This window comes from Pseudophryne corroboree, chromosome 7 (genome assembly GCF_028390025.1).
Source record: "Pseudophryne corroboree isolate aPseCor3 chromosome 7, aPseCor3.hap2, whole genome shotgun sequence".
Taxonomy (NCBI): domain Eukaryota; kingdom Metazoa; phylum Chordata; class Amphibia; order Anura; family Myobatrachidae; genus Pseudophryne; species Pseudophryne corroboree.
The window spans coordinates 512,250,240-512,263,184 of record NC_086450.1 but is presented as its reverse complement, the minus strand read 5'-3'; the positions used below and the strand labels follow the sequence as shown (position 1 = coordinate 512,263,184).

General features: G+C 51.4%; 1 protein-coding gene across 1 annotated transcript in view; it reads right to left on the bottom strand.

Moving 5' to 3' along the window:
• Window positions 1–12,945, bottom strand: part of PHGDH (phosphoglycerate dehydrogenase) — a 55,482-nt gene that overhangs the window by 19,343 nt on the left and 23,194 nt on the right. The window contains exons 3-5 of the mRNA XM_063935461.1: window positions 5,709–5,774; window positions 5,563–5,617; window positions 5,280–5,378 (exon numbers count right to left, since the gene is read on the bottom strand). Coding sequence (XP_063791531.1) covers window positions 5,280–5,378; window positions 5,563–5,617; window positions 5,709–5,774 — 220 coding nt within the window. The remainder of the gene's footprint in view (window positions 1–5,279; window positions 5,379–5,562; window positions 5,618–5,708; window positions 5,775–12,945) is intronic.

Below are 12,945 nucleotides of genomic sequence, written 5' to 3'. Positions count from 1 at the left end.
GGGAGGATAACTGGAGCAGTGAGACAGAATAAGGGAGGGGGTGAGGGAGGATAATGGGAGCAGAGAGACAGAATAAGGGGAGCAGTGAGAATAATGGGGGGGGGGGGGGGAGGATAACGGGAGCAATGAGACAGAATAAGGGGAGCAGTGAGACAGAACAAGGGGGGGGTGAGGGAGGATAACGGGAGCAGTGAGACAGAATAAGGGAGGATAACTGGAGCAGCGAGACAGAATAAGGGGAGCAGCGAGACAGAATAAGGGGGGGGGATGAGGGAGGATAATGGGAGCATTGAGACAGAATAAGGCGGTGAGGGAGGATAAAGGGAGCAGTGAGACAGAATTAGGGGGTGAGGGAGGATAAGGGGAGCAGTGAGACAGAATAAGGGGAGCAGTGAGACAGAATAAGTGGGGGGTGAGGGAGGATAACGGGAGCAGTGAGACAGAATAATGGGGTGAGGGAGGATAAAGGGAGCAGTGAGACAGAATAAGGGGGTGAGGGAGGATAAGGGGAGCAGAGAGACAGAATAAGGGGGTGAGGGAGGATAAGGGGAGCAGTGAGACAGAATAAGGGGGTGAGGGAGGATAAAGGGAGCAGTGAGACAGAATAAGGGGGTGAGGGAGGATAAGGGGAGCAGAGAGAATAAGGGGAGCAGTGAGACAGAATAAGGGGGTGAGGGAGGATAACGGGAGCAGTGAGACAGAATAAGGGGGGGGGTGAGGGAGGATAATGGGAGCAGTGAGACAGAATAAGTGGAGCAGTGAGACAGAATAAGGGGGGGGGAGGGAGGATAATGGGAGCAGTGAGACAGAACAAGGGGGTGAGGGAGGATAAGGGGAGCAGTGAGACAGAATACAGGGGGGGTGAGGGAGGGTAATGGGAGCAGTGAGACAGAATACAGGGGGGGTGAGGGAGGGTAATGGGAGCAGTGAGACTGAATACGGGGGGGGGGGGGGTGAGGGAGGATAATGGGAGCAGTGAGACAGAATAAGGGGGTGGTGGTAGTGAGAGAGGATAACGGGAGCAGTGAGAAAGAATAATAGGAGCAGTGAGACAGAATAAGGGGGGGTGAGGGAGAATAACGGGATCAGTGAGACAGAATAGGGGGGGTGAGGGAGGATAATGGAAGCAGTGAGACAGAATAAGGGGAGCAGTGAGACAGAATAAGGAGGGGTGAGGGGAGAGAACGGGAGCAGTGAGACAGAATAAGGGGAGCAGTGAGACAGAATAATGGGGGGTGAAGGAGGATAACGGGAGCAGTGAGACAGAATAAGGGGGTGAGGGAGGATAATGGGAGCAGTGAGACAGAATAAGGGGGGAGAGGGAGGCTAAGGGGAGCAGTGAGACATAATAAGGGGGTGAGGGAGGATAAAGGGAGCAGTGAGACAGAATAAGGTGGGAGAGGGAGGCTAAGGGGAGCAATGAGACAGAATAAGGGGGTGAGGGAGGATAAAGGGAGCAGTGAGACAGAATAAGGGGGGAGAGGGAGGCTAAGGGGAGCAGTGAGACAGAATAAGGGGAGCAGTGAGACAGAATAAGGGGAGCAGTGAGACAGAATAAGGGGGGGTGAGGGAGGATAAGGGGAGCAGTGAGACAGAATAAGGGGGGGTGAGGGAGGATAAAGGGAGCAGTGAGACAGAATAAGGGGGGAGAGGGAGGATAAAGGGAGCAGTGAGACAGAATAAGGGGGGAGAGGGAGGCTAAGGGGAGCAGTGAGACAGAATAAGGGGAGCAGTGAGACAGAATAAGGGGAGCAGTGAGACAGAATAAGGGGAGCAGTGAGACAGAATAAGGGAAGCAGTGAGACAGAATAATGGGGGGGTGAGGGAGGATAACGGAAGCAGTGAGACAGAATACAGGGGGGGTGAGGGAGGGTAATGGGAGCAGTGAGAGAGAATAATAGGAGCAGTGAGACAGAATAAGGGGGGGGGAGAGACAGAATAGGGGGAGCAGTGAGACAGAATAAGGGGAGCAGTGAGACAGAATAATGGGAGCAGTGAGACAGAATAATGGGAGCAGTGAGACAGAATAATGGGAGCAGTGAGACAGAATAATGGGAGCAGTGAGACAGAATAATGGGAGCAGTGAGACAGAATAAAGGGAGCAGTGAGACAGAATAAGGGGGGGTGAGGGAAGAGAACGAGAGCAGTGATACAGAATAAGGGGAGCAGTGAGACAGAATAAGGGGGGGTGAGGGAGGATAACTGGAGCAGGTGAGACAGAATAAGGGGGTGAGGGAGGATAAGGGGAGCAGTGAGACAGAATAAGGGGAGCAGTGAGACAGAATAAGGAGGGGGTGAGGGAGGATAAAAGGAGAAGTGAGACAGAATAAGGGGAGCAGTGAGACAGAATAAGGGGGGAGAGGGAGGCTAAGGGGAGCAGTGAGATAGAATACAGGGGGGGGGTTGAGGGATATGAATGGGAGCAGTGAGACAGAATACAGGGGGAGTGAGGGAGGGTAATGGGAGTAGTGAGACCGAATACGGGGGGGGAGTGAGGGAGGGTAATGGGAGCAGTGAGACCGAATACGGGGGGGGAGTGAGGGAGGGTAATGGGAGTAGTGAGACCGAATACGGGGGGGGAGTGAGGGAGGGTAATGGGAGCAGTGAGACCGAATACGGGGGGGGAGTGAGGGAGGGTAATGGGAGCAGTGAGACCGAATACGGTGGGGGAGTGAGGGAGGGTAATGGGAGCAGTGAGACCGAATACGGGGGGGGGGGGGTGAGGGAGGTGAATGGGAGCAGTGAGACAGAATACAGGGGGGAGTGAGGGAGGGTAATGGGAGCAGTGAGACCGAATACGGGGGGGGGGGGGGGGAGGTGAATGGGAGCAGTGAGACAGAATAAGGGGAGCAGTGAGACAGAATAAGGGGAGCAGTGAGACAGAATAAGGGAAGCAGTGAGACAGAATAATGGGGGGGTGAGGGAGGATAACGGAAGCAGTGAGACAGAATACAGGGGGGGGTGAGGGAGGGTAATGGGAGCAGTGAGAGAGAATAAGGGGGGGGGGTGAGGGAGGATAACGGGAGCAGTGAGACAGAATAAGGGGGGGTGAGGGAGGATAAGGGGAGCAGTGAGACAGAATAAGGGGAGCAGTGAGACAGAATAAGGGGAGCAGTGAGACAGAATAATGGGAGCAGTGAGACAGAATAATGGGAGCAGTGATACAGAATAAGGGGAGCAGTGAGACAGAATAAGGGGGTGAGGGAGGATAAGGGGAGCAGTGAGACAGAATAAGGGGGTGAGGGAGGATAAGGGGAGCAGTGAGACAGAATAAGGGGAGCAGTGAGACAGAATAAGGAGGGGGTGAGGGAGGATAAAAGGAGAAGTGAGACAGAATAAGGGGAGCAGTGAGACAGAATAAGGGGGGAGAGGGAGGCTAAGGGGAGCAGTGAGATAGAATACAGGGGGGGTTGAGGGATATGAATGGAGCAGTGAGACAGAATACAGGGGGAGTGAGGGAGGGTAATGGGAGCAGTGAGACCGAATACGGGGGGGGGGGGGGGTGAGGGAGGTGAATGGGAGCAGTGAGACAGAATACAGGGGGGAGTGAGGGAGGGTAATGGGAGCAGTGAGACCGAATACGGGGGGGGGGGGGGGGAGGGAGGTGAATGGGAGCAGTGAGACAGAATACAGGGGGGAGGGAGGGAGGGTAATGGGAGCAGTGAGAGAGAATACGGGGGGGGGGTGGGGAAGGATAATGGGAGCAGTGAGACAGAATAAGGCTGTGGTAGTTGTGAGAGAGGATAATGGGAGCAGTGAGAAAGAATAATAGGAGCAGTGAGACAGAATAAGGGGGGGTGAGGGAGGATAATGGGAGCAGTGAGACAGAATAAGGGGAGCAGTGAGACAGAATAAGGAGGGGTGAGGGGAGAGAGCGGGAGCAGTGAGACAGAATAAGGGGAGCAGTGAGACAGAATAATGGGGGGTGAGGGAGGCTAAGGGGAGCAGTAAGACAGAATAAGGGGGAGAGGGAGGCTAAGGGGAGCAGTGAGACAGAATAAGGGGGTGAGGGAGGATAAAGGGAGCAGTGAGACAGAATAAGGGGGTGAGACAGAATAAGGGGAGCAGTGAGACAGAATAAGGGGGGAGAGGGAGGCTAAGGGGAGCAGTGAGATAGAATAAGGGGAGCAGTGAGACAGAGTAAGGGGGTGAGGGAGGATAAGGGGAGCAGTGAGACAGAATTAGGGGAGCAGTGAGACAGAATAAGGGGGGGAGTGAGGGAGGATAATGGGAGCAGTGAGACAGAATAAGGGGGTGAAAGAGGATAATTGGAGCAGTGAGACAGAATAATGGGAGCAGTGAGACAGAATAAGGGGAGCAGTGATACAGAATAAGGGGGGGGGTGAGGGAGGATAATGGGAGCAGTGAGACAGAATAAGGGGGTGAGGGAGGAGAAGGGGAGCAGTGAGACAGAATAAGGGGAGCAGTGAGACAGAATAAGGGGAGCAGTGAGACAATAAGGGGAGCAGTGAGAGAGGATAACGGGAGCAGTGAGACAGAATAAGGGGGGAGAGGGAGGATAACGGGAGCAGTGAGACAGAATAAGGGGGTGAGGGAGGATAACGGGAGCAGTGAGACAGAATAACGGGAGCAGTGAGACAGAATAAGGGGGTGAGGGAGGATAATGGGAGCAGTGAGACAGAATAAGGGGAGCATTGAGACAGAATAAGGGGGTGAGGGAGGATAATGGGAGCAGTGAGACAGAATAAGGGGGTGAGGGAGGATAATCGGAGCAGTGATACAGAATAAGGGGAGCAGTGAGACAGAATAATGGGGGGTGAGGGAGGATAACTGGAGCAGTGAGACAGAATAAGGGGGGAGAGGGAGGATAACTGGAGCAGTGAGACAGAATAAGGGGGGAGAGGGAGGATAACTGGAGCAGTGAGACAGAATAAGGGGGGAGAGGGAGGATAACGGGAGCAGCGAGACAGAAAACAGGGGGGGGTGAGACAGAATAAGGGGAGCAGTGAGACAGAATAAGGGGAGCAGTGAGACAGAATACAGGGGGGTGAGGGAGGATAATGGGATCAGTGAGACAGAATAAGGGGGTGAGGGAGGATAAGGGGAGCAGTGAGACAGAATAAGGGGAGCAGTGAGACAGAATAAGGGGGTGAGGGAGGATAACGGGAGCAGTAAGACAGAATACAGGGGGGGTGAGGGAGGATAATGGGAGCAGTGAGACAGAATAAGGGGGGGGGGTTTGAGGGATGATAACGGGAGCAGTGAGACAGAATAAGGGGAGCAGTGAGACAGAGTAAGGGGGGGGGGGGTGTTCTCACCCGCATTTGGAAGGACTGCATTCGGATAGCCACTTCCTTCCCAATCCGTCCAAGGCCCAGAATTCCCAGGGTCTTCCCATGCAGCTCAGAGCCCATGTACTGGAGGGGAAGAGCAGTGTTATTATCACTGTACCTCAGTCTGATATTACCACTGTACTAATGCCCATTATTGGGGTTCCCACCCATGACACGGTCACCAGGTGATCACACTGTGGGTAGCCAGAGATATTGCAGTGCCCCTCCCTCTACACTGGTGATAGATTGTGAGCTGTAGGGTTCACACCTTCTTGCGGTCCCATTTCCCCTGTTTCATGGAAGCTGCTGCTTGAGGTATCTGTCTGAAAAAGAGATAGGACAAAGGGTTTAATAAGATCAATACCCCCCCCCCCTTCACACTTACATTTCCGCCCCTGGGACCCTTCCACCTACCTGGAGAGACTAAGGATGAGCCCACAAGTCAGCTCAGCGGCACTGATACTGTTCCCGGTAGGAGTGCTGTAGGGAGAGAGGAGTCATTGAGTGGGGAGCTAGGAGGCATAGAATGAGGAGTCATTGAGTGGGGAGCTAGGAGGCATAGAATGAGGAGTCATTGAGTGGGGAGCTAGGAGGCATAGAATGAGGAGTCATTGAGTGGGGAGCTAGGAGGCATAGAATGAGGAGTCATTGAGTGGGGAGCTAGGAGGCATAGAATGAGGAGTCATTGAGTGAGGAGCTAGGAGGCATAGAATGAGGAGTCAGGAGGCATAGAATGAGGAGTCATTGAGTGAGGAGCTAGGAGGCATAGAATGAGGAGTCATTGAGTGGGGAGCTAGGGGGCATAGAATGAGGAGTCATTGAGTGAGGAGCTAGGAGGCATAGAATGAGGAGTCAGGAGGCATAGAATGAGGAGTCATTGAGTGGGGAGCTAGGAGGCATAGAATGAGGAGTCATTGAGTGGGGAGCCAGGAGGCATAGAATGAGGAGTCATTGAGTGGGGAGCTAGGAGGCATAGAATGAGGAGTCATTGAGTGGGGAGCTAGGAGGCATAGAATGAGGAGTCATTGAGTGGGGAGCTAGGAGGCATAGAATGAGGAGTCATTGAGTGGGGAGCTAGGAGGCATAGAATGAGGAGTCATTGAGTGGGGAGCTAGGAGGCATAGAATGAGGAGTCATTGAGTGGGGAGCTAGGAGGCATAGAATGAGGAGTCATTGAGTGGGGAGCTAGGAGGCATAGAATGAGGAGTCATTGAATGGGGAGCTAGGAGGCATAGAATGAGGAGTCATTGAGTGGGGAGCTAGGAGACATAGAATGAGGAGTCATTGAGTGAGGAGCTAGGAGGCAAATAAATGAGGAGTCATTGAGTGAGGAGCTAGGAGGCATAGAATGAGGAGTCAGGAGGCATAGAATGAGGAGTCATTGAGTGGGGAGCTAGGAGGCATAGAATGAGGAGTCATTGAGTGAGGAGCTAGGAGGCATAGAATGAGGAGTCATTGAGTGGGGAGCTAGGAGGCATAGAATGAGGAGTCATTGAGTGGGGAGCTAGGAGGCATAGAATGAGGAGTCATTGAGTGGGGAGCTAGGAGGCATAGAATGAGGAGTCATTGAGTGGGGAGCTAGGAGGCATAGAATGAGGAGTCATTGAGTGGGGAGCTAGGAGACATAGAATGAGGAGTCATTGAGTGAGGAGCTAGGAGGCAAATAAATGAGGAGTCATTGAGTGAGGAGCTAGGAGGCATAGAATGAGGAGTCAGGAGGCATAGAATGAGGAGTCATTGAGTGAGGAGCTAGGAGGCATAGAATGAGGAGTCAGGAGGCATAGAATGAGGAGTCATTGAGTGGGGAGCTAGGAGGCATAGAATGAGGAGTCATTGAGTGAGGAGCTAGGAGGCATAGAATGAGGAGTCATTGAGTGGGGAGCTAGGAGGCATAGAATGAGGAGTCAGGAGGCATAGAATGAGGAGTCATTGAGTGGGGAGCCAGGAGGCATAGAATGAGGAGTCATTGAGTGGGGAGCCAGGAGGCATAGAATGAGGAGTCATTGAGTGGGGAGCTAGGAGGCATAGAATGAGGAGTCATTGAGTGGGGAGCTAGGAGGCATAGAATGAGGAGTCATTGAGTGTTATGCACACCAGTGCCAGCAGGAATGTACTGGGGTCTGAACGGAGAGGGATGCAAAACAAATGAACTCACAGACAGACTGGGGAATATGACATTACATACACAGAAGGTGATATGGTAACAAAATAAACACAAAGTGAACAGAGAAGCCCAAAGGCTAAGAAACTGGGTGTCTCCCTAGTATTAGGAATGCTCAGATGGAAAGAAGCGAGATGTTGTGATTTAATACGTAGAGAACCCGAAATGCTGTTGCTAAGGGCAACAGCAAAACCCTAAAGGGTTACCAACGGGTGTGGCAGTAAACTCCTTGGTCAGAGATGGAATAATAGACACAAGGAGAGTCTCCACAATCCTAGTCCTCACTTGCAGTGCACTGGTTCAGCTTACTGCCACTAAACTGACACCTGAACACCTTGCACAGTGAGAAAGGATTTTGGCAGGCAAGTCTGAGAATACAGCCGCAAACTTGCTAGGTTCACAGAATAGCAAAAGAACCCCAGCAGGTTAAACGACTGACTCCAGTCTTACTGCTAGGTCTGGATTGGCAGAGTATAATACCAAATCCCAAGGCCTATTTGCAGTAAGCAACAAACAAATACAAAGTTTACACAGTACTAGCTAGCTTTCAGGAACTGACTAACCAACAAAGATTCAGCAGCATCTGCATAACCTGAGAAGAGGGTTTATATAGCAGGTGCTGTCCACGCCCCACTCAGACCTCACAGACTGTGAGCACAAAAACCAGCACCGGATCCCCTGCCGTGCACAGAGCCTGTAACCACTGCACAGCAAAAGACCCGAACCGGAGTATCAGCTACGCTCAGGTTACTCCGCTAGCACTAGTCTCCCGGTTGCCATGACGACGTGGCAGCACAGAGCAGGAGACCCTAACAGTACCCCCCCCTCTGACCAGGGGTCAAAGAACCCCTACCACCGGGTTTATCGGGGAACTGCGAGAAGAAAGAGCGTAACAGTCTGGGGGCATGAAGATCACAACTGCGCACCCACGACCGCTCCTCCGGGCCATACCCCTTCCAGTGCACCAAAAATGACAGCCGAACCATCTTGGAGTCAAAAATCCTTTCAACAACAAACTCCCTCTGGCCCCGTATCAGAAGAGGGGAAGGTCTTCCACTGGAAGAAGGATTACTAATCGCCCGTTTTAAAAGGGAACAATGAAATGTTTTATTGATACCCAAAGAACGGGGTAGATCTAACTGAAATGCCACCGGATTAATAACCCTAGTGATCTTATAAGGACCGATGAACCGGGGGCCTAACTTATGAGATGGCTGTCTCAACTTCAAATTCTTGGTAGACAACCAGACGAAGTCTCCTAATTTGAAGCTGCAGGGTCTTTTCCGCTTATCAAAAACCCTTTTGGTCACTAATGACACAGACACAAGGGCTTTCTTCACTTTCCTCCAAATACCTCTAAGGACCGAAACCACAGAGGAACCACCAGGCGTGGAGTCCAGGGGGTCAAAAGAATTGGCCTTAGGATGATGCCCATACACACAAAGGAAGGGAGAGATCCCTGTAGCAGAGTGAGCCGCGTTGTTATAGGCAAACTCCGCCATGGACAGATGAGCAACCCAGTCAGTCTGACACTTGGAGACATAACACCTGAGGAACTGCTCCAAGGACTGGTTCACCCTTTCAGTCTGCCCATTAGACTGCGGATGGTAGCCTGACGACAAGCTGACAGAAATCTGGAGATCGGAACAAAATGCCCTCCAGAATTTGGCCACAAACTGGGATCCGCGGTCAGAGACCACATCAAGTGGCAACCCGTGGAGGCGCACAACATGCAGCATAAATAATTCAGACAGGCATCTGGCCGATGGCAGCCCAACCAGTGGAATGAAGTGCGCCATCTTCGAAAATCTGTCAACGACAACCCAGATGGCTGTCATCCCCGAGGATTTGGGCAAGTCCACCACAAAATCCATTGAAATGTGGGTCCATGGCTTAGATGGAATAGAGAGTGGATGTAATGGGCCAACAGGAACCCCTCTAGGAGTCTTATTTCGGGCACAGATGTCACATGCCCGAACCCACTGATCCACATTCCTAGCCACCGAGGGCCACCACACCGCCCTACATAGCAACTCCCGAGTTCTGGCAATACCCGGGTGACCTGCCGACTTCTTGGCATGGAATTCCAGGAACACTCGCTGTCTTAACCTAGGAGGCACAAACAAAAGACCTACCGGAAGGTCTGGAGGAGCCTGCTCCTGTGCTCTAAGGACTAATGACAAGAGGTCCTGGGTAATGCCCACTTTAATACATGATGGGGACACAATGGGCAATGGCTCCTCGGTGGTCTCCTGGATTGGAGCAAAACTCCGCAAGAGCGCATCAGCCTTGATGTTTTTTGACCCAGGGCGATATGTTATCAAAAAATTAAAGCGAGCAAAAAACAAAGCCCATCGTGCCTGCCTGGCATTGAGGCGCTTCGCTGACTCCAAATATGCCAGATTCTTATGGTCGGTGAGAATTGAGACCACAAACTTAGCCCCCTCAAGCCAGTGTCTCCACTCCTCGAGTGCATCCTTAATAGCCAACAATTCCCGGTTACCCACGTCATAATTCATCTCGGCAGGCGAAAATTTACGGGAAAAGTAAGCACAGGGATGAAGGCGATTATCAGACACCCCCATCTGAGAGAGCACTGCCCCAATACCCATCTCAGAGGCATCCACCTCCACCACAAAAGGACGCTCTGGATCTGGGTGTCGCAGCACCTTGGCCGAGACAAATGCCCTTTTGAGAGACGGGCAAAAGCCGCTTTGGACTCACAAGACCAGTGAGCCACATCCGCCCCTTTCTTAGTGAGTGCCACCAAGGGCGCCACTATAGACGAAAATCCAGCGATAAATCGTCTATAAAAATTTGCAAAGCCCAGAAAACGCTGAAGCGCCTTCAAAATAGTGGGCTGCACCCAATCCAGGACTGCCTGTACCTTGGAACCCTCCATTTGGAAACCTTCTGGGGAGATAATATATCCTAGAAATGCGATTTGCTGAACTTCAAATTCGCACTTCTCCAGCTTCGCCCCAAGCCGGTGGTCTCTGAGTTTCTGGAGGACTAAGCGTACATGCTTCCGATGTTCCTCCAGGGAATGGGAGAAGATTAGGATGTCATCTAAGTATACAACTAAGAATCTATCCAAATATTCCCTGAGCACATCGTTCATGAAGTCCTGGAAGACTGCCGGGGCATTACAGAGCCCAAAAGGCATCACCAAATATTCATAATGCCCTGAGTTGGTATTAAAGGCAGTCTTCCATTCATCCCCCTCTCTTATTCGGATTAGATTGACCTACGCGGTGCGTACAATCTTAGAAAAAATGGTGGCAGTACGAAGCTGGTCAAACAAGACCAAAATGAGAGGCAGTGGGTATGAGTTTTTAATCGTGATACGGTTCAATTCCCTGAAGTTGATGCAGGGTCGCAACGAACCGTCCTTTTTACCCACGAAGAAGAACCCCGACCCAACTGGAGACTGTGAAGGTCTGATAAATCCCTTAGCCAAGTTCTCCTGAATGTACTCTGCCATAGCCTGAGTCTCAGGACGTGACAGGGAGTACAACCTGCTCTTGGGAAGCTTAGCATTCGGCAACAAATCAATGGCACAGTCATCGGGGCGATGGGGAGGTAGTACCTCTGCAACTTTTTTGGAGAACACGTCCGCAAAATCTGCATAACATCCTGGCAAACTTAGCTGCGAAAGCCTGACTGGAAGGCTCAAGCAACTCCTGAAACAATCAGTACCCCAACTAAGAATCTCCCCAGAGACCCAGTCAAATTGAGGATTGTGGGCCCTTAACCAGGGTAACCCCAACACCAATGGGGCAAAAGTACAGACAGTCACATAAAAGGACAATTTTTCAGAGTGTGTGGCTCCAATAAACAAAGAAATCTGGCTAGTGCAAGAGGTAATTTTACCCTGGGATAATGGTTCCCCGTTTAACCCACAAATCTCAATTTCCGATGCCAAGGGTACTAAGGGAACAGAGTGTTTCAGGGCGAATTGGCGGTCCATAAAAACCCCGTCGGCCCCACTGTCCACAAAGGCCTCAGTCTTGACAGTTTGACCGAGGATCTTCAAGGTCACCCGAATGATAAAAGTCTTCTTGGGAAATTCTGACTTCTGGCCTGACAGGATATTTCCCATCACCCTCAGGCCCTGAAGTTTTCCGGCTTTTCTGGGCATGATACTACCACTTGACCTTTATTCCCACAGTACAAACACAACCCCTGCTGTCTCCTCCGCGTCTTCTCACGCAAGGAGAGGCGGGTAGCCCCAATCTGCATAGGCTCCTCGGAAAATTCCTCAGAGTCTGAGGTTCCCTTGGGAAAGAATGAAACCTCGGTCTCCCTTTCAAGCCTACGCTCTCTCAGCCGTCTATCCACCCGGATGGATAACTGCATGATCTGATCCAAGCTATCAGGCAAGGGATATTGTACCAGTTGGTCTTTTATCTGGTTAGAAAGACCTCTTGGGTACTGGTGTCTCAGGGCTGGGTCATTCCACTGGGTATCATGGGCCAACCTCCGAAACTCCGTACAATAAACCTCAACTGGCCTTCGCCCTTGCTTAAGGATTGAAATCTGAGCCTCGGCTGAGGCCGTCTTGTTAGGGTCATCATACAACATGCCCAGTGCCGTAAAAAAAGCATCAACACTTATAAGCGACGGACAGCCAGGCTGCAACCCATATGCCAAGACCTGTGGGTCTCCTTGTAGCAAGGAAATCACTATGCCCACCCGCTGAATCTCCGACCCAGAAGACTGAGGCCTATGCTGGAAATAAAGCTTGCAGCTCTCCTTGAAACAAAAGAACTGCGAGCGATCTCCAGAAAAACGATCCGGGAGATTTACTTTCGGCTCCTTAACCCCTGAAGGTACTGCTGCTGCGGGAGCTCCGCCAGCGGCCTGCGAGGTGTGCATTTTAATGGACAAATCATTAAATTGTCGAGTCAGGACCTGCACCTGATCGACACCTGTTGCAAAGTATTATGAGGGGTATGCTCCATATTCCCACAAAATCTCAACAGGAGTATTAGGCTGCTGAATATGTTATGCACACCAGTGCCAGCAGGAATGTACTGGTGTCTGAACGGAGAGGGATGCAAAACAAATGAACTCACAGACAGACTGGGGAATATGACATTACATACACAGAAGGTGATATGGTAACAAAATAAACACAAAGTGAACAGAGAAGCCCAAAGGCTAAGAAACTAGGTGTCTCCCTAGTATTAGGAATGCTCAGATGGAAAGAAGCGAGATGTTGTGATTTAATACGTAGAGAACCCGAAATGCTGTTGCTAAGGGCAACAGCAAAACCCTAAAGGGTTACCAACGGGTGTGGCAGTAAACTCCTTGGTCAGAGATGGAATAATAGACACAAGGAGAGTCTCCACAATCCTAGTCCTCACTTGCAGTGCACTGGTTCAGCTTACTGCCACTAAACTGACACCTGAACACCTTGCACAGTGAGAAAGGATTTTGGCAGGCAAGTCTGAGAATACAGCCGCAAACTTGCTAGGTTCACAGAGT